General features: G+C 41.4%; 1 protein-coding gene across 1 annotated transcript in view; it reads left to right on the top strand.

Moving 5' to 3' along the window:
• The first annotated feature begins 9,102 nt into the window (after positions 1–9,102).
• Positions 9,103–22,097, top strand: part of GRIN2A (glutamate ionotropic receptor NMDA type subunit 2A) — a 175,071-nt gene continuing 162,076 nt past the window's right edge. Inside the window, exon 1 of the mRNA XM_054390918.1 lies at positions 9,103–9,519. Coding sequence (XP_054246893.1) covers positions 9,115–9,519 — 405 coding nt within the window. The 5' untranslated portion in view covers positions 9,103–9,114. The remainder of the gene's footprint in view (positions 9,520–22,097) is intronic.

Below are 22,097 nucleotides of genomic sequence, written 5' to 3'. Positions count from 1 at the left end.
AGTTAATGACATAAGAGTTAGCTTGGAGGTAGGCAAGAGAGCAAACAATTCCTGTATTTCTAGCAAACTGAAAACATTCCTTGAATTCCTTCCTTCTTCTATCCAACTTGACCTTCCTTGCCATAAGAAGCATCAGCCAGTTCTCTCAGTCTTCAGAGATACAGTCAGTCATGCAGAAGTTTAGAGGTAGGTAAAATACCATTTGCTTTTCTTAGGGGAACATTCCAGAACTATAGGAATAATTGGTTTGTATATCACTTCCTAGAAATGTGGTCATCTGGGTGAGCTAAACCTGTGTTTTAGGTAGGAGACAAATGTGTTTTAATATGTTGTTTTATTTAAGGCCCCTTTGTTTTATTCGTTGTTCCCACCAGTGAGATTAAGCCATGCAAGGTTTGAAAATGCAGTAGAATGAAGCTAATTAGATCTACTAATAATCACAGATAGTGTAGAGAGGACTGCAGCCCAGAATTTTCCTTCTATAGGCTTCCTTTCTATAGGAAGCAGACAATGAGGTTACTTGGACTGCAGCAAGAGCGGACTAAAGGCAAAAAGTAGAACCCTGGCAATCGCACTTTAAAGAAAACTAATATTTGAGTGGCTCAAGAGCATTCCTGTATATGAACAAAAGCCACATTACATGTATGGCAGAAATAGGTAACAGAAGGCTCTGACTCATCATGTGGAACTGTAATTTAAGTCCAAGGGGGATTTTTCTATCTTGGATCTATTCCTGCTGGCTCAGATGTCTCATAAGCCTTTAGCACCTAGTTTTAATAGAGCTAGTGCCTACAATCGAGAAATGGGTTGGATGCAAGGAGCAAAATACTACTCATCTTAAAAATATCTTCCAGCTGGAGCTGAGGTAACTTTGTGTTGATAAGAAGCTTCCATTGACCTTTACTAAATTTGATTTTCTGGATTTAGAAAAGTCTCAACTCCCTAAGCAAAAATTTGCTTAGTGAAGCACTGAGAAGCAGATGCAGTGTAGGCATCTTGGTGCTTCCCACTCAGTACAGCTTTCTTTTAGCAAACAAGTACCACCAGTGAACGTGTGAGAGGTCGCTGCTGTCTCCTATCAGTCATAAGTAGTAATTTTCTTTGTGTTGAATCAAATTTCAAGTGAAATAACTTCAGTATATTCCATGGAAGTTTGCTTTAGAAGTAATACTAACATTGATAAGTAGCTCAACTATCTTAGTGGACAGCAAGTTATTCACAGGACAGCAATGTGCCCTTGTGGCCAAGAGGTGCTGACCACATCCTGGGATGCATTAAGAAAAGTGTGTCTAGGAGGTCTGGGGAGTATTCTCCCCCTCTTCTATGCCCTGATACACCTGGAAGACTGTGTCCAGTTTTGGGCTCCCCAGTCCAAGAAAGACTGGGATCTGCGGGAGAGAGTCCGACGGAGAGCTATGAGGATGATTGCAGGACTTGAACATCTCTCCTATGAAGAGTGACTGAAAGAACTGGGGCTGTTTAGTCTGGACAGGAGAAGATTAATTTGGGATCTTATCAATATCTGTAAGTAGCTGAGTGGTGGATGTCCAGATGAAGGTGCCATTCTATTTTTGGTGGTGCCCAGTGATAGGACAAGGAACAGTGAGTATAAGCTGAACATGGGAAATTCCACCTCAGTGTAAGGAGTCACTTCTTTACAGTGAGGGTGATGGAGCTTTGGAACAGGCTGCCCAGAAAGGTTGTGGAGTCTCCTTCTCTGGAGACTTAAAAAAACCTGCCTGGATGTGTTCCTGTGCAGCCTGCCCTGTGTGATCCTGATTTGGCAGGCGTTTTGGACTGGGTGATATCTGGAGGTCCCTCCCAATCTCAAACATTCTGTGATTCTGTGATCTTCATGATTCATAAGCCATTTTTTGTGATATTTTCAAACCTAACAAGTCTGACCAGCCCCTTGAATACCTAATGTATATGTACTTATTCAAGAAGGTAGGTTTTAGAACTCTATATTGTTTTCTCAGAAGATCAGAGCGATAGTAACCTCTGACTTAAAACAAATCTGTGATAAATCCTTTGAAAATATACACCAGCTATATACATGGGGACTTCATTTTAGGTATATAAAATCTGTATAAATGTAGACCATCACAAAACACAGAGGATGTTTTGTGTCAGGCAAGAGCAAAATTACTCATTATCCACCTCAAGAATCTGAGCATCCCTTAGACAAGCAGGTACTAGCTTGTATCAGTCTAAGAGGCCCATCACGCTGTCCAGATCTAGATACAGAAGAGACTGATTTATATGGCTCAGGAGGTGAGTAAATAGAAGACTTAAAATCATGTTTTAAGAAAATCTGATTCATAAAGACTTGTCACTTTTACTGAATTCAGTGAAGATTAGGAGATCATAGGAGCCAAAACCCTAAATAAATAATACCAATTTTTTTCCTGCTCCTTTAGTGTTCTAGGTTGTACTGGCTATGCAATGGTCAGATGTTCTCTTGGGTGTTTCTAGGAGGTTTCATCACAAATATGCTGGTAATTCACAATTTCTGAAGGGAGGGAAGAAGAGAAGCAGTCTTAAGGTATTTGCACCTGATTCAAATCCCTGAAGCCTAGTCCTTGAGCAGGCAGTTGGATGTGTAATGGGATTGTTAGCGACACAGCCTTCACAGGTCTGCATTGCTGGGACAGATTTCTTTGTTAATAGAGCAGCTTTAATTAAAAAGTATAGAGTCCATGGTAAAATTCTGGATCGACCATCAGAGTAAAATTTGACTAGTTTGGCGATTTTCCAGAAACAGAGATTCCCTCTTGGGAACTGCATAGCAAAGTTTGGAAATAAAGCTGAAGATCAATTTGATATGAGGCAGACACAATGTTGGTGAATCTTGAATGACTGATAATCAGCAGTAAGGTGAGAAGGAGGAACTCTGGCTGAACACCCTGGGGTGTTCCTTCCCTGCTGGGGATTGTTTGCAGAGAAGCTGAAATGCTGTAACAGCCTCAAGCTCCGTTCAGTGATGTTGCCTCCTTTTTTATTGTAGCAGCCAGCTCATGTCCTTTTCAAAACTGAGAGTAGCTTAAGGCCATCATTTCATGCATGACTTGGTAAATTGTGCAAGAAAGGACACTGCCAAATGAGGAGCTAAGCCAGTTTTCAATAAGAGGGCCATCTGTGACCAAATATTGTAGTAAGTTTGAAAACACTTGAGCTCTTTCCCATTTTTACCTTTTTCATCATGCATGTAAGTTTGCTGAGTGTAGGTTTATGTTATGGTATCCTTGGTTTTTGTGCATTAATTTTTTGAGCAAAAAGGTTTCATTTCAGGCTTGATCCTGTGTGGTACTGAAACTGATTTCGCATCAGCATCACTTTTGATTCTTGCTGGAGAGATTTCTCAAGGTATATGAAATTCAGATATTTCTGGCAGATAAGATGCAAATACATTGTTACTCATTACAGCAACATTCCCAAAATGTAAGAGGGGTTTATTGCTGGAACTAGAAGCATGCTAAAGTTGGAATAAATTCTGAGAAAACTTCTCTGCCTTACCGTGGCCAGTTACCTGTAATCTTTTTGGTACCATTTTGTTTTACAGTACATAGGAAGTATTTTGTAATGGTGTTTCCATGTAGCAAGGATTACCTAGTAGATCTGCAATTTGGTTTAGAGATCTCTTGAATTGAGTCTTAAACTTTTGTAACAAAGACTACTTCTTCTGAAAATAGTGACAATAATTCGGTATCTAATGTGTGGATGAATTTTCCTTGGATAACTTTGGCATCATTCCATGAAATCAAATTCTTTTTGAAAATAGTGACTGTACTTACCTTAACACTGCTCTAAGAGCAAGAGGAAAGTGATGGAGGAGTCTTCTTGAATCTGGGGGTTAAATCTGGCTTTTAATTTAGCTGTCTTACATGTCTGTGAGCATTTTACAGCTGGTGAAGTAAAGCAAATGGAGAGAAAGTATTAGACAGTGTCACTAACGAGTCAGCAACAGAGAGAGAAATCTGCCTTGTGCCAGACCATTAGACCCCATTCACCTCTTTGGAAGCAGTTCTTGTACCTGTTAATTTGGCTTCTCTCTTTCTATAATTTAATATTGCTGTGGATAAGAAGGTGGTTTCTGACTTCTAAATGCAGGTTTATGTAGCAGGCAGGAAGTAGGAAAATCCCAGCTGGAAAATATCCTCAGAAGTGCAAGATTCCAAACTTCTCGAACTTATGTTGTAGCTTCTTTTAGCTGAGTGTGCAGCTGTTTGTGTGGAGAAAGCAATCACTTCTGTATCAATCAATATGCCTTTCAGAATAAATGTTCTCCATAAAAATACTGTATTTGTAACTTAATCTCCCAAATGCAGAGATGTTAGTGTTTGTTACACTGCTTTTGAAGTAAGCATTCCCTTTCTACACACAAATTACAAGGGTAAGTTAGACACTTAAATGCAAATTTTTTTCTTATTTGTGCTGCTGCAGTTGACTACTTACCATGTTTACAACTCTTCTCTTCAATCTTAAACTGTGCAAATTTACCTAGAAATGGACTACAGATGTCTATTAAAATAACAGCCTAATATGATACTTCAGCAGCTCTTATAAAAGTAATTGAGGAAAAATATTTAAAATAATGCTAAAGCGCATCTAACCTTAGATTAATGACACTTGTATAGACAAAGTTAGAAAATGTGGCTGTTTCTTGCATTGGTCTTTCAGATCACTAACTGCAGTCAGTGTATTGCATCTTCTATGCTGTGTATTTTCTAAAGACTCTATGTCACTTTTCATATTTTAAACGTATGCTAATGTTTGAGCCACATTTTTTTTCACCATTGTGAATTTCATTTGAATTTCAGGATGTTGAATCCCTGATTTTGCTGATGTTTAATAAATCTACTGAATGATCATACCCTTACAGAAGGACAGAGGTGCAACCTCATCTCCAGTAACTGCAACAAACATCACTGTACTATTTACAGGAGAAAAGTGTGCATCAAGGGTGAAATGCAAATATGTATTAAAACATCAGACTTAAAAAGAAGTAACTAGGCAGTTGTAGCTGCCTAATTGCTTTGCTTAGTCTAATGTCTTAGACATTATTAATTATTTAATTATTAAAAATTAATGCAATGTCTAAGGGAGCAATCTCTTAGGAGATGAGATATTTCAACGGAGGGGTGGGGAGAAGGCATAGACTTGTTGGGGAATTTTATGAAGAGACTGCCAAGAGCAATGAAGCCAGCACATTGTTTTGCACATCTTTGGGAGGGAGTTCTCTCTGTTTTGTGTCTTTGTTTAGTGAAAAGCAAACTTCAGTGACTGGACTTCTTGGCATTATGGTGTTTGAACCCAAAGGTTTTCTCTGGCACTGGTGCCTCATTGAGTGGTGTCACAATGTGTGGATTGCTTACTCTGAAGTATTCAGTGTAGTAGTCTGTAAAGGATGGAGCACAACAGAGGACATCACTGCTGTGATAGTTAGCTGGTATATTCATTCATGCAAAATCAATAAGTTGTGGCAGCTGGATCAGGGTGGGGGAGAGAGGAAAGCAGAAGAGCGATGGAGCGAGGGAGGAGATGCAGTAGAGGAAGGTAGTGGTGGTCTGTGGACTGGGCAAGGAGGAAAGAGCTGCTCAACAGCAAGGTGGGTCTGACCCAGGGCTGTGCTGGATGAGTGGGAGATGGAGAAATGGGCACAATGCTTTCAAATGGGGAATGGAGCAGCGGGGATGCCCAGATGGAGCTAACTTCTACAGAGCGTTTTTCTGATGTTGGCTACGGTCTGAAGCCTTTAGGGCTGCTTTTAGTGTGGAAGCTGCTGCTCCACATTCATTCCCCTGAGCCCACGGCAGGGATTTCTGGTTGACAGCCCTTGCATCAAGGGAAAGGAGAATACTAGGGGATTTCCACCAGCCTCTCGCTGGGGCTGCTAGCGACCCAGACCTGCTGTGGTCCTTGTGCCCCAGACCTGACACTTCCTCACCCGACTGCCGGCTCTTTCTCGGTCGCCAGTGCTTGTGGAAACAGAACCGTGGGGTAGGGGGAGCCTCCGAGTGTCCGCGGCTGGCCTCGGCGTGACAAGACGCTCGTGCGCTTCGCCCCTGCGGGGGCGGCGGGGCTGGGCCGGGGGCGGCAGGCCGGGAGCGGTGGAGCGGCGCGGAGCCGGAGCGCGCACAGGCGGCCCCGCGCGGCGGGTGGATCCCGCCGCACCCTCAGAATCGGCGCTGCCGGTCCCCACCGCTTCCGAGAGGCGGAGAGGAGCGCGGGGGCTCCGAGCCTGCCCTTCTGGGCAACTGCTGCGGCGGGGTTGCAATTGCCCTTTAACAGTCAAAAAAGGGGGGGAGGAAAAAACATCAAACGATGAAGACGCTGCAATGCCTTCTTCCAAAAGTAACGAGCGAATCCCAGTTCCGATGGCTCTGCTAAAACTTGATGATGCGGGCTTCCAAGCGGTAAAGACCTGCCGGGCTTGTGTTTACTGCGGTGGGAACAAGTTGCAAGATGAAATCCCGGCGTTAAGGCAGCTATTTTCCACTTCGTTGTTGGCAAAGGAATCTACTGAAATGACTTTGAGGATCTTTAAACTGGAACTATGTGGAGGGAGACTGCAGTAAGTACTGCTTTTTCGGGGAGCAGGAATGAGCGCCTGGCATTTGGGAGTGGGCTCGGAGGCAGGGGGAGCCGTGCAGGGATGTCCGCGGTGCTGGGTCTTCGATGCCATGGTTGGCTCTTAGTTAGTAGTCGACACCGAAGACCAGTCAGGGAATGCCGCTTGCCTTTGCATGACGCGCCCGCGTCCTACATTTAACTGGGGTTGCTTGGAGAAGTATCTTTATGCATATTTATTGGGAATAGTGAAAGAAAAATCAAAGCAATCCGAGCTTTTCGTGGAGGGATCTGCTAGAGTGTGTCTCCCTGGGTTTGTTTATGATAAACTGAGAATGAATCCGTTCCGTTATAAGATCAAAAGGAGCTTTATCCCACACCGATTTAGCGGGTTTCCAGATTATGCTTGTTTTGAACCTGTCAAGAAAACTCCTGCCCTTGATCATGAGAATTAGTTTGCTTCTGGCTGTTCTTTGCCCGCTGGGTGTCTGTTCCCTTAGAGCTCAAACCCGTGCATTTCTCGGGGAAGCAAGCGGACATTTGGGAGCGCAGGGTTTTCCTGACCTGGATAGGATGAGGGACATTTCCCGCATGGCTCCCAGCTCTCGGGCGCTGCTGTTAGGAAAGAGCTCTCATTCATGTCCAAGTGAGGGCGGGGAGGGCGAACTTTTCAGTCTAGTCACTTCATTTCTTTTCACACGCCACACAAGACTGAAATATACTTTTTTCCCTTGACAAATCGGCACCTTGGCTAATAGCTTTTCGTCGTCTCTTATCTCCTTCGTGCTTCCGTCCCGTCCCGCTGTCCCCAGCCCCCCTTTGCCTGTCTCCCTTTCCTAGCTGCCCTCCCGGGATGCGATGTCGCTCGCAGGCTGCGGTGGGGATCACGCGTTTGGCCAGCGGCGCGGAGGCCGCCCCTGAGCCCGGGCACCGAGGGGCGCGACATGCCCGCGGCCGCGGCATGCCCTGCACCAGCACCGGCACAACCGGCACCCGCCGCACCGGCACCACCGGCACCCGTCGCCGTTCCGTCTCCTGAAGCTCTGGGTACGTGGGACGGCGCTCCTCGGCCGCCAGGGGGCGCCATCGCGCCATCGCGCCGCGGCCCGCCGCGGCGGGGGAGCCGGGGTCGCTCCCCGTGCGCTGCCGCCCGGTACCGGCAGCCAGCGAAGCCCTCGTAGGGGAAAGAGGAGCCGTGTGCGCTGTTTGTCTTTATATTTGCTTTGTTTTGGGGTCTGAAAGAGGCTGAGGCGGCCTTATATCTGCGGGCGTGTACATTCCTGTCTTTCTCCCGTTCCCCGTGCCACCCCTGGTGCTGCGGCGGAGGGAACCGGGCGCGCAGTGCAATGCCTTAGGAAGAACAAGCACTGGTTGGCAGTTAAACGGCCTCACAAGTGCTCGTTTCCTTGTCTGCCCCAAAGGAGGTAGTGATATGCCCTGTGTTTCAGCAGCAAAGGACTATAACTGAGGATGAGCATAGGGCTGGCAGGATGAGAAGGGAGAGCTGAAAAATGACACCCCTGGTTGGGCAGCCCTCCTAGTGTCTTCTGATTGATGCTTTGCAACAAGCTTGGCTTTATGTGGCACTGGGACTCCTTTCTTGCAGCTAGCAGAGAGCCAGTTATGGGGGTGGAAATTCCCCGGGGCACAGAAATAGAGGGAGACCTTGCAGAGTCAGACCTGCTCTCCCTCTTCTCCCTCCTTCAGCTAGTTTAGATCACTTCTATGGCTCATCCCTCTCCCCATCCTACTCTGTCTATATTCAGCCCCCTACAGAGATTCAGCGAAGACATGAAGTAAACCAATGCAGTGATGCTCATTTTTGGAACTCCCTCCCCTTCAACACCAGTGACAACTTTGTGTCTGAGATCAGCAGTTCTGAGATGCTCAAGTGAATGCCACGTAAGAGGGAGAAGAATTAGACTAGAATATTGTGCTTCTGACTCTGTTCCAGGAATGCAGTAGACTGTGCTTCAGCAGCAGCTGTCTAGGAGAGATCTTCAGAAATAAACCAGCATGGTCCCGGAATGCTGTGAGATGTATGGTGTATATGGACTAGGGTTTCCAGCCGACTGAGCTAAAGCACCTCTTCCTGATAGACTGTGAATAAATTTTAAATAGATGTTCTGAGCAAAGGAAAAAATATTTGTGTTTTTAACCTGTTTTAGGACAGCAACGTTTTAAAGAGAGGGATGATAATGTTTTTTTCTGGTGATGTTAGTCCTTTCAATTTTGTTTGCCATCCAGGAAAAATTTTAATGGAGCTTTCTTCTGGACTTGTGCATTTTTTTTTTTTTTTTTTTTTTTTTTGCCTTGCTTGTGGAAGTCCAGTTGTAATACTGTCACTGGCAAGCCAGCTTTTGGAGGGGTTATGAGAGACTTGAAACTAAGGTGAAGGATGCATTATAAAAAGCTGCTGAAGTTTGCTTTGTGTCCAGCACCTTTCTGTTTAAAACATTCACTGGAGATATACAGTATATATTTTTCTCCCTGTTGTTTTTCTCATACACATGATTGCTTTTACAGGGGATAAAGCTGGCAAAGATGAAGAAAATTGGCTGTGCTCTTCTGGTACTTCAAGCTCTTCTGGCACCTTTGGATCTTGTTCGTGGAGCAGACAAAAGTTACCCCATCCTGAACATTGCAGTGATTCTGGGAAGGACCAAGTATATCAACGAGAGAGATATCAGAGCTCTCTGGACCAGGGAAATGTCAGCAGACCTGACTGTTGATGTCAATGTAGTGACCCTTCTGGTGAACCAGACTGACCCTAAGAGCATCATAACACATGTTTGTGACTTGATGTCAGGCACCAAGATCCATGGAGTGGTTTTTGGAGATGATACTGATCAGGAGGCAGTAGCTCAGATTTTGGATTTTATTTCTTCTCAGACTTCTATCCCAATTCTTGGAATTCATGGCGGGGCCTCCATGATAATGGCAGATAAGGTAAGAAAACTTATTGAAAGTTTTTGCTAGCCTAGTGTACTTCACAGTGTTGCTCTTTATTGTGAATAGTCACTAAAAGCAGTTCACAAAGGATGTTTCTAATAGTGTCTCTGTACTTTAAAAAAGAAAAAAAAATATGGAACAGTGTCCTCGCTGATCACTCATCAAATATTCTGAAATATTTCTGAGTTTATGATTAAAACTCAACTTTCTCTCCATTGTAAAAACTATCCTAATGAAAATCTACTCTCCAGCACACTGGATGCTGGTCAGTTTAGAAATTTTACTAGCAAATATGACATATGGCTGTAAAAACAACCTCCAAGTAGTAGAGTCATACAATGATTTTAGAGATAAGATATAAATCATTAACAGATATTCTGTGGTGCTTATAAGAGATAGCAAGCAATAGAGCTGAATGTGTTTGAAGACAACAGTAGAAACAGAACAATCATATTAAGGTGGACTGCTACATTTTATAAATAAAGTAGTCTCATAAACTTGAACCAGGTCTAGTACTCACTGTATTTATTAGTTCAGGTTTTTGCTACCCAGATACTTCTAATTTCCTACTACAGTTCATGAAAATCCACAGTGGGGTTGTCTGAACTCTGGAGATAATGACAAATTGTTTTGTTGGAAAACATCTCTTTATGTAACCTGCTGTGAGACTGAGGAATGACAAAAGTGACTCATGTCTCCAGCTCATCTTTCTTAACACTGTAACCAATTTTTAATATTTTTTTGGACAAATCCTTGCTGGCAGTGGAGCATTGATCTTGTAAAGTGGTCACTGCTGGTTCTGACACAGGTACTTAGCACCATGCAGGAGTGAGCTCTCTGGCATAGGCTGTACTCCACCTGAAAGTCCAAGAGGAGTTCTCACTGTGGTGTAAAAGAGGACAGCTGAAAAGGGAGTTAGAGTGGGAAGTAATTTACTGGATTCCCAGCACAGAAGACATTTCAATGTTAATTGTAACCTATTTCCTGGTATTTGTACTCTTTAGGATTTCTTATTCATTAAATATTATTCTTCTTCCTTATAAGTGTCTTTTAACTAGCACTTGAACAGTAAAAAGCTCCCCGAATCCATCTAAAAGTTAAGTGGTTTAGATACATTGTTTCCTAACTTGATGGGAGAGGAAAGAGGCAATGGTTAGTTACAGTTGAGGAAATGGCTTTGAACTTTTGAAACTTTTTACCTCTGGGAAAGACTTTTTCCACTGGGCTACGAGATCTGTCTGTCTTGGTGTTTTGAATGGCCTTTCTTTAAAACTTTTGTTATACAAAGGGAGGACAGTAAGTGCTGAATTATAGCAGAGATTCTTTAACAATGGCTTTGACATCTTGATTTATATGGAAAGATCATTACAGTCAATGCTACTGTCTTAAATGTAATTGCAGTAACCAAGTTACAGAGACACTTATTTCACGTGCTTTTAAAGTACTGTACAGATTTACACATCTTCATAAAGCTGGCTTTATGTATCAAGGAATTTTATCTGATAACATATTTCACTCAACTTCCTATGCCAGTATAGGGACATTTGAAGATCCCAGCTAGTGTTGAGTGATGAAACACTGGTTGGAATCCTTGCAGAATCAACTTCATGCTCAGTAGCATGCAAGATGTTACTGATACAGATGTAATTTTTACTTTTATGTGGGACTATCAGGAAAGGAAAATAGTTGTATTTTTCATGTCTCAGTAAGTTAATATTATTTCCACTGTATGCTAATATTGGCATTGTTATATCAGTGTGATTTTAGGGGTTATCACAGTTTGCTAACAAATAATTTTTGTGCTGGAACTTGCTTTCTAAGATTTCCACTTGGGAAATCAAAATTGTTCTTTTCTATGTTAAGACAATCTAACAGAGATGTTTTCAGTAGCATAAATGGGCTGAAGGAATTGTTTGTTCATGTAACTAAAATTGCCTTAATTTTTAACTTGGCTTTTGCAGTGTGCAATGTCTTGCAGCTGGGTTTGGAACATCACAGTAATGAAATTTGCATGTCACTTAATTAACCATTCATTTAGGAATGAATTCCTGGGAGCTGAAGGTGAGGTTTGCAGTGCTGTCATAAAGGCAGAGGGCATGAGGTCTGAGGGAGGACTGCAAATGTAAAATCTGTCTTTCAGGTCAGGACTGTAGCTGAAACACACGAGTGTTGTTTAAATTGTAAAGCTGAGCAGTGTTTCAAGTCTTCTGTTTTGTCTCATACATGGAGATGGCTGGATATGCCACAAAGGTGCTTGGTCCCGCTCCTTTGTGGATGTAGTTCTCTGGCACTCCAGTGAGGCCATTTCATTTATGTCCTTATCATTTCACTCTAATATATTTTTCTCCACTGTGGCATTATGCTGGTACTGTTTTAGATCACTTCAAAGCATGTGTGTGTGTGTAGTACCTGCTTGTCTGTAGTCTCTCAAGCATACGTGGCAGAGATAGCATAACTCTTCAGTGAATTCTGTGCCAGGTGCTTTTTATATGATACTTAACTGTCTTAGCCATGATTTCTCATTTCTGTCTTTCAGTTTAGTTCATCTTTAATGCTCTGTACTGCTAAGTACTTCACTGGAATGACTCAGAGTAGATCAGATTGCTGTATTCTTTATTGCTGATAAATGCTATGTCAATGTGAATCCCACATGAAGAGCCATCTCTTAAAAAAAAAAAAAAAGAGTTGTTCTAGGTTTCTAAAGGTGATGTATGCCCACACTTGGAGTGTGCAGTGATTAATGCAGGGCATACAGTTTCTGAAGTCCTGAGTTCCTGTTCCATCTGCTGTGAATGGTGCATAGTTTAGACTGCCTCCTTCATTGGCTCAGCTGGCTGTACTCTGCTTCAGCTGGTGGTGCAGGCGATGTTGCTTGATATACACTATGAAAACTGACAGGCACGTGAAGCCAACAGTACTGGAAGTTTTCTGAATCTGGCTGAGCTGCCTTCACCTGACATCTGCCATCAAAACCCTACCAATAAACCAGTGCGGCACTTAAGGATGTGTGGTACCTACCTGACCCCAGCTGTGCTGTAGAGGAACCCTTTGCTCTCTCTGCAGCCAACTGTATCACCTGTGGTTGGCAGGAACTCTCCTGCCAATGAGCTACTCCTTGGCTTTGGTTCCCATTTCTGCTGCAGACTTGAAACATTCAGATGTGGGATAGTGTACTGAAACAAGATGAGAATTGCCTGGGGCATCTGTGCCAACCTGCTGTGCATCAGCATCCCTTGCAGGATGCTGAAAACAGACTGGCTGCCTATTCATCTTGTATCTGTTGGCATTTGAGGGATCTCAAACCAAACATTACTTAGGAACTGTTTCCTGACTCGAGCATTTGGTTTTAAACTGAGCTGCATTTGTTTCACCACATGCTATGATGACAATGATAGTATTTGTGATACTTTCCTGAAACAGAACATCATGGCTAGTTCTATGACAACCAAAATCAAGACTTTCTAACTTCTCATGAAAAATCTTTCTGAAAGACATAACTTAGAGAATTATATTGTTGTGGAAATATTGACAGTTATAAAGCATAGCCAAACAGCATTAAAATAGCTCCAGAAGAGCTGTTACAAAGTGACGCTTCTTGAAACAGTTCTGGAAATATTGTGCAAAATAAGTCCTTCATTACTCTTTCTGTTGTTGCTATTAATAAATAAACACTTTTAATTGCTTAGTATAAAATCCTTTTTCCATCTTCCACCTTCAGCTTTTCCTTTTTGTACCCCCACCCTCCTCCAAAGTAGTAGACATAGAACCGTAGACCAATTGAAGTTAGAAAGGATCACTGAAGGTTGTCTAACCAACCCAAATGGGCTAATACCAGTCAGATCAGATTATCTAGCCAAGTTTTTTGTGTCTTCATGGATGTAGATGCCACAATTTCTCTGGATAATCTGTTCTAGGACTTAACCTTCTTCACTGTGCAAATATTTTCATCATATCTCATTAGAATTTTCCTCTCTACTGTGGCCACAGGCTGTTGTTCTTTTGCTGTGAGTCTTTGAGTTCAGCTCAGTCTCTGTGTAGCTGTAGGCTGCAATTAGACCTCTCCTTACCTGTCTCTTTTCTGGGGAAGGAGTTCCCTCAGACTTTTCTTGCAGCTTCTGAGCTCCAGCCCTTTGCACTCGCTGAGTTATCTATATAACTTGTATGGAGGAACACAAACCTGGACAGAGGGCTGCAGCCGTGGCCTCACGAGTCCCGAAGAGGGGATAATCTCTCCCTGCAAACAGCTGGCTATGCTCTGCTGACGCAGCCTGCTTAGTCTCTCTCACCGGAAGGGTGCACTGCTGGCTCATGTTCAACTCCTGTGCCAGCCCCCCACATCCTATAGTGCTGCTGGGATATTTGCTGAGACTTCTAACTGTGAATGGGCAGGGAGTGAAACTGCAATTTCAAATCTTGTTAATTCCTTTGGTGGATATTTTCCAGGTGTTTTACTGGAATACTTGCAGATGTTTGCATTACTTGTCATTTTCAGTTCATTATAGACATAGCCGGAATTGCTCTGTTTGTTCTCATTTCTGAGACACAAAATCCATACCATGTTTGTGTAAATCAGAACTCTAAGAACAGCCTTTTAACTGTGGTCCCAGCACACCCAGACTCCTGTCTCTGGTACTCAGATTTTACACTCCCCTATCCATATATGATTTTGTATACTGCTTTTAAGGTTCCTCTCTACATCTTATAAATTCTTTGCTGTGTGTCCTCGTAGTGCAGTAATCATATACAAATAAAAAAGTAAATAAAAAACAACAGTTCACAATTGTATGATGTGTAAGTGCTCTTCAATTCCTGTGCTTTAAAAAAATGTTGTGATGGATGGAGGGTGTTTGGTTTGTTTTCTATTGAAAAATCTTTCTTGGAGATCATACTTCATGGAGTTTAGTCACCAATTTATATGCCTTCCATATGTGTTATGTAGATTTCTGTCCAGCCCATCTGCAGGACTGCTTATAAAAGTAGTCCTGTATTTTTACAGAAAATCTTCAATCATGCAACTTCTTATTCCTACCCTAACTGATAACTGATATCAGCATGTGTTGGCTCTATACTCCTGAGCATGGCATTACCTTTGGCTTTGATTTATACTGCGCAATACTAGAAGATGTAGTTTAATAAATGCTTTAGTGCAAAATATCCTGTATTCATGTAACTGTTTCAGGTAAAGAGGTGGTAGCTTGCACTATTCCATTGCACACAATACTTGCAGTTTCTGGCTCTTAAAGAACCATCTGAATTTAGTTTTCTTTCCTTCTAGCTGCACCAATGCTTCTTTGCAAGAGTAACTTCCAGATAGTGTCATTTTTATTTTGAGCTGCAACAAAAGTATAGTGTTGACCTCCTCTTATACTTCTGTTTACTCTACCATATCCATGAAAGTAAATCTATATGTATTAAAAAAAAAAAAAGGTGTCTTGCACATTTATAGTATAAGCTCATAATCTGCAGTCATAGCTTTTAGGCATACGCGCTATAGTCGCTGTGATTAAATGATTAAAAGATGCTCGAAATCTGCCTTACTAAGGTGAACAAAGTGGATACAATATTTGGTGCTTTTTTTTTTCAACAGGAGCCAGTGCTCTGGGGGTGTGAGGTGGTCGTGATACAGCACGCTGCTTTACATGGCTAATTGTGTACAGTTGTTGCAATGAGAAAGTAAAGCTCTAGCAGTGAGAGCTGCTGCCTTCACTGCTGTGAGTTGTCTCAACTTGGAGGAGCATTATGTTAATGAAGTGAGCCTTCTTGTTCACTCTCCCTCACTCTCTCTTTTCTTTACTAAAGGATTTTCCTAGCTATTTCTGAGATGATTACTCCTCATTCTTTTGACTACACAAAGGTTTCCATCTTAAGTTGGTAAAGGAAAGCATGGAGGATTTTCTGGAATACAGGGAGAATAGATCTGACCTTGTCACTACAGTACAATTGCAGTGAGGGATATTTGATTCATTTTCCTAAGTAAGCCAGTTTTGACAAGATTGGGAATTTCTGTAACTAAAAATAAGCAGATTGTAGGAAATAGCAATCTTCTAAAGTCTACTTATTTTTGATGTTGCTCAGGTGTGGGTAAGTTCTTACTTTTGTTTTTGGCTTGCTTGAATTAGCATTTGAGCTGGCGGTGCAGGGTGGGATTCCATAAACCAGTCTTATTTAGGAGAGAGTAGTACCTGGCTTTACTTGGATGTAGTCATCTGCAGGCAGAGCAATATACTTTGATCTCAAAGGTACTGTTTTTTTCCTCTTCAAACTGTCTGTTCTTACAGGTCTTGAAAATACAAATCCGTAAGTGTCTTTGTTTTGAGCAACAACTTTTTGAAACTGCTAGTAAGTCACTGGTGTGGATGATCCATGCAATCTCTCCAAACTATTGCCTGTCTGTGGGTCATTATAAAACAGCAGGCTCCTGAGCTGTAAAAGTAGGGCACTAGACCTTCAGCCTGATTCTCTCCTTGCAGACATTCCTGGTAGCACCTTTAGATTGATTTTTTTTTTTTTTTTCCTTCCCTCCAGGATATTCTCAAATATAAAATCCAAAATTATTCCCTTCCAGCTACCAAATAACAATACCCTATTGTAAAGCACATAAGACATTTCTGGTAATCAGAACATATCCAGAGAATGTACCTGAAATTATTCATCCTAATAAAATTATGCCATGAATGGAACAGAAGGGCCTTGATATCATGTCAAACATGCTTTTCAGGTTTCATCTATCGAATTACTTTTGAGAGTATGCTTAGATTATTTGAATAGGCAGATTGTGTTTAAAGTGTCACTAATTGGAACTAGCAATTTAATTTGAAGAATTTCTTTATGTTTTTTCTGAACTTGCTTGGAAAATATCTGTGTCTACATCAGTCATGAAACAAAGAGCGTTATGTAGATGAACAAGGAAACTGCAGTCCACAACTGGTTTTATTTGTTAGAAACCTGTGGTCATCTGGGCTGGCTTTGCATGTTCCCTTTTCTCCCCCTGTTCCCTCCTCCCTCTTCCTCCTCTGCCTGTCTTCATTCCTGGAACTATGAAGTTGTGTGGATGTTACTGAGGGTGCCCAGCCTGGGTTGTCTCCACACCATCTGTCACCATATTGTTTGCTTAAATCCTTGAGATATTTTCTTCTGTACTTCATTGAAGTAAATAAAACTGTAGCAGCATCATTGGCTATTTATATTAGATTTAGACTTAACATCCTTAGGAGAAAAACTGTGCTTGCAATGAAGGTGCATAAGCCAGATGCATGGTTTGTAAAAATGGACATGGTTTAATCTTAAGCTCTGCTTATGCTGTATGTCCACATTCCAGTCGAGGGCCCCTCTGGCTTCTCAAGATGGAGACCTGGCCGGGGGTCTCATGGCCCCAGAGAAGCAGTACTGCTCATGGAGTATGCTTGGGTCTCCCCATTGTTTCTAGGAAAAGGTTTTGTGCTCTTGTGTAAATACATAGCACCTAGCATTTCTTTCTGAGGATTGCACTCAAAGAAACTGTGCTGGAAGGCCCACAGTGACAGATATGGGCTAGAAGGTCCATGTCTTCCCCCTGAGTCTTGATATATTGGGTCAGAAAAAAACGTTGAGACTCATAGGCTCTATGTGAAACCAGAACGTGAAATCAGATTGTTCAGAAGTGAGAGTATTCTGCAGCATTTTACGCTTGTAGAAGCATAGTATAAAAACTGAACACCAACAGGGAAACTGTTTCGTTCTGGCATGCAGATCTGATATTCCAAATTGTAGATGGGGGTTACTTGCTGTCCAGCAGCTCTAAGTTTGTGGTGTCACATCTTGCCTTTCCAGGCAGCAGTTTCCCCTGTACTTGCTATACACATGAAGGTTAGGTGATAAAAAACCCTCAGGAGGGTCTCAGGTGTGCAAATTCTCTCTTAGGAATGAGCAAAATTCCTCTTCAGAAAGACCTGTGCCTTCTGAGGCTCAGGCATGAGGGGTCTTTTGCTGCCTATTGGGGTGGTCTGAGGAGTACACAGGGTCCCAGATTAAATTTTTGTGATTGATTTAAACCTCTAGAAAAAACATCAGTTTCTAGTCCAAATTTGTGGCTAAGGTTTTGTTTGAAGGCTGACTTTTTAAGCTTTGCATGCAGATTTAAGAAATCATTCATAAATGTTATCATAAATGCTTTTGAAATTTCCTTTGGTTTCCTTGCCTCGAAAGTAGTGGGTTGTGTGGTTTTGTTTTCCCCTTAACTTTTGGTTCAAGATTTCTGCCTGTAATTTTGTGGATACAAAGTTTTACCTGTTTGTGCTGACCAGCTTGCCTCTCCACATGACAACAATGAACAACAGAACTGCTTTGTTTTCACTGCATTGATTTCGTGTCTAGTGGAAGCACACTGTGTATGTAGAACCACTACGAAAGAGGAAAGAGCAGGGAGCTTATAGCCACTTTCCAGCTCCACACAATTTACAATGCAATTAGGAAGACAGTTATAATTGAATAAACAGAAAATAGAATTAAGTTAATGTGTTCTAAGTGCATGACATACCTGTAATGAGTAGCTCTAGGAGTTACAGAAACACATAATTGCCAGACAAATTGTATGTTACTTTTTGTGTGAGGCTGATTAAGAGTTCTGGGTAAATTGTGTTGCAGAGGCATCAGAGCTCTACCTAACTGGGATGAGATAAGGTTTGTGACTTCATCATAAGAAAACATATGCTAAAACTCTGAGAAAGTGTCTGTGTTCTAGTCAGGTGCAGTGGAGGATGGTCTGGTTTGTTTTCAATAGTCACATTATCTCTGTAGTTAATAAGCTTACACTGTCCTTTGTTTGATTCTGATCTGTTTGCCATACCCTCTTCTCTCCTTTCTCCATTTGCATTTTAAGATGTGCAAAAAGGCTGAAACTGTGGAATTTGGTTTCTAGAGAGTTTTAGTGGATGACTCCAATGCAAATGATTAAGCTCCACCACTTAGATGTGTAAAAGAAAACTGATACAGGGGTAGTAAAATGAAACATCTGCTTCTTTCTCTTGCTCTGAGACTGTGGGGTGTGTGGGGTTTTTTTTTTTTTTCTTCTGTATGCAAATCTCCTTCCACCAAACAGCTGTTTCCAAACACCCTCCTGTTATGTTGTCTTCATTTGCATCCCATCTATTTGCTATTCTACTGTCATTCTAGTGCCAGTTTCTTTTCTGTTTATTGCCTTATTTCACTTCTAGCAGTAGAAAGGTTAACTAGGAGACTAAAACTCTCAGCTTAAAATTATGCATCTCTTAATGTTAGGACTACTGGGACTCTTTAAGCATACACCAGAGCACAGATGATAGTTGTGCTAAAATAAGATTAATTGGAGCAAACAAAAATTCCCTGGAATCAGAGGGAGAAAGAAAGACTTTAAGCCAAGCCTGTTCGTATTTAATAAGCAGAAAATAGGGAAAGGATGAGAAGTTAAAACAGGTGAGCGAGGGTAATGTTAGTGGAAAGCTGAGGTGGTGATCAGCCAGCAATAAAAATTGCTGATGGAAGTGTCCTATTTGTGAAGAAGGAAGTATAAGAAACCCAAAATATTAACAATGAGCAGTTTCCATCTTTGTGTTTCGCCAGGGTTCCTGGCTGTGGCATTTTGGGCAGTTTTCCTCTCTGAAGTGATTCCTTCTGCCTTCATTCACCAGCTTTAGATGCTGCTAGGGGGACATTGGCTTTTCCTGGTCTGATGTAGGCAGTCTGGGCTGTAGTTAAATATCTGGAAACTGACGTATTGGAGGCTGCAGCCTTCTCTTGTAATGTCATTTAGATTTGTCATGCTACTTCTAGTTTATTTCCCCTATTACAACCTCTAGGACAGACAGGGTCGGTCTATAGGCTTTCCTAAATATACAACCATCTCTTTATTTTGCTATTCACTTAACTGCTCTGTGTCCAGCACTGATGTCCTTCTATATAGGTAACCATCCATTTCTACAGAAAATGGACATTTAAAAAGAATTCTGTGATTGGTAGTAATATATGTCCTTTATCTATTATTCTGTTCAGGTGCTTTATGGGAGTGCCTATTACCTTGTGTTTTAGGAACTGATGTTTGAAAATATATTTATGATTCCCTTTTATAATTGATTTTCAATTCAATTAATCTGAATTTCAGATTTCCCATCAGGAACTTCAGAATACATGGGGACAGGACAGACTGACAATTAAAATGTAGGAAAATAAATTGCTTTTCAGTGTTAGAAGGCTCACTGATTCTGCAGTCTCCCATATGTGAATGTGTTTTACTGTTGCTTTAAAATATTGTTCCGAGACTCATCTTTACTGGCACTTACTTTAATTGTAGCTATGTGCAGAGAACAAAGTTATGGATAGTGAATTACCTAAATGCTGGTGTTATCCAAATGACTGGTTGTATCATGAGGTTACTAATGAGCAGCGTCTTCAGAGAACAGGGCATAGGCGAGTGTCAGACAAGGAGAGCTTTGGCTCTTTGCAGGGTAAGCTTGCTTGTGGAAGGAAAAATACAAATTTACTTGATTTCCCTCCACCCCTCTGGTTGCTAAAGTCAACAAATGATCTTCATCGGTGTTTCCAGCTGTAACACTCATCCTGTTATTTTTCAGTCTTAACAGTTTTACAAGTTGTGTGACACGCTGTTCTGTGATACAGGCTTCTGCCTGGACCGCTTTTGCTTTCCTGTTTTTGTTCTTTGCTATCTATCACCATTTTAGAGCAGAAGAGTTACTGGAATATTTCTAGTGGTCAGTGAATAATTGAGATGACAGTAAATAGCTGACTTAGGACAGGTGTAAATAATCAAATCTTCACATTTAAAATATCCTCAGTGGCTGGCTCTGTAACTTCTCATTATATAAAAATATTTTCAGATTTCCATTTTCTCATAAAAACACATCCTATGCTCTCTGAATCAAAGTTTAAATGAACATGTGGAAAGCTAATGTGGGAGCCAGCTGTCACCTGCAGCATGTGTGCCTTTAATAGTGGTTTAAAACCTCACCAATTTTTTTTGTGGGCTTGCTTAATTTGTTTTCTTCCTAAGTGTGTTTCCATGTATGAGATGACTGTTGCCTTGAGAAGAGCTGTTTTCTGATTTATCTTCTTCACAGTATGAGGTGGAGATCCTAAAGTAGTGAGTTATTTCATCCAATAATAAAATGTAATGGTTCAGCTCAGTAACCCTTATTCCAGTGTAAGTCTTATTGATTTGTTAAGGTTCAGCAGACACCTCAGTGGGCACTGGCTGAAAGCAGTGGAGAGCTTAAGCCAGAATAAGAATAAACTTTGCTCATTTCCCACACTCTCTCTTTTTTTTTAAAAAATGTCTAAGTAACTTATAGGCATGCAAAACCTTAGTATTAAATGATTTATGTAGAAAATGGTTCTCTAGGTCAGCAAGGGTATTTCTAAATGCTGAGGAGCTTACTTCTACTACGAAAAGATACCATCCAGGTTATGTGCAAGTCCCACATGGGAAGCAAAGATCCTGCTCTTAGGATTCTAGCTGCAGCATGATTGATTTAGTTTTGAAGTAAAGGACTAGGAGCAAGTGCAAAATAAGCAAATACTTAAATATTTAGTCTTTTGATGCTTACTTAAATGCTTTTCCTGAAGAATGCAAAGAGAAGATGGAGCTGTTTTTTTTTTTTTTTTTTCCCGTTCTTATAAGGCACTTAGTTTGTTCTTTATATAAAGGTGCAGACATGGCCTCTTAATATCTGAGGTGCAAAGTCAAAGAACACATGAGACTTAAGGCATAGAACATGTCAGACTTCAGGCATATTCTGCTTAGAAGAGCAGTCTCTAGTTAAAGGAATGATTTAGTAGGTTAAGCAATATAGTGATACTTGGGGTGCTCTCTTTCAAATGACTGATTGAACTGCTGGTGTAAAATCTTGTTGACATACTATCTGGTTTTACTTAAGTTAAACCTAATATTTTATTTAAACTTCATTTTGGTAATTAGATTTTTGTCTTTCCAGGTCACTTTAAGGTTTCATTTGCATGTCTGACCCAGTTAAACTCTGTTATTAAAACAGCTTCTGGGATTCAGCTCAGATGGTGATACATTTTCTTTCTTTCCTTCATTCTAGTGTTCTGTTAAAAAAAAAAAAAATCTCTCTCCCTTAGCTTCTTTGCTTCTTTTAAAAATCAAGCATGTACAATAAATCTGACTCCCTATTGAGCTGGTTTAATCATTTGTTTTTCCATCTGCAGAGAGCCAGTTCCCAAAGTAACTTCAAAGAGCCTTGCCTGAGTAAAAGCTTCCAGCTTTAGAGCAACAAAGATTACAGAAATATGCTTATGCAACAGTTTCAAACCTCTGGCTATCTTGGCATGGAGGCTACAGCTGGATATTTGCCTCTATCATTCTGTTACTCTAGACCTTAAATGTTTGTTACAGAAAGTTTCACTGCCACTTTGCTTTTGCCTTCCCCAGTAACTGTGCAGTGTGATGTGCTACTCAAATGCACAGACGTGGCATTTGTAGGCTCAAGGGGAGTACTGGTTTTCTGGGTCTTGAAGTGATTTCATATGTAACTTCATCACAGGCTTGACATAAATTGTCCACAGACATGTATGAAGACTTGCAGCAG

This window comes from Indicator indicator, chromosome 22 (assembly GCF_027791375.1).
Source record: "Indicator indicator isolate 239-I01 chromosome 22, UM_Iind_1.1, whole genome shotgun sequence".
Lineage (NCBI taxonomy): Eukaryota > Metazoa > Chordata > Aves > Piciformes > Indicatoridae > Indicator > Indicator indicator.
The sequence above is the reverse complement of the archived record's forward strand: the minus strand, read 5'-3'. Positions and strand labels throughout refer to the sequence as shown.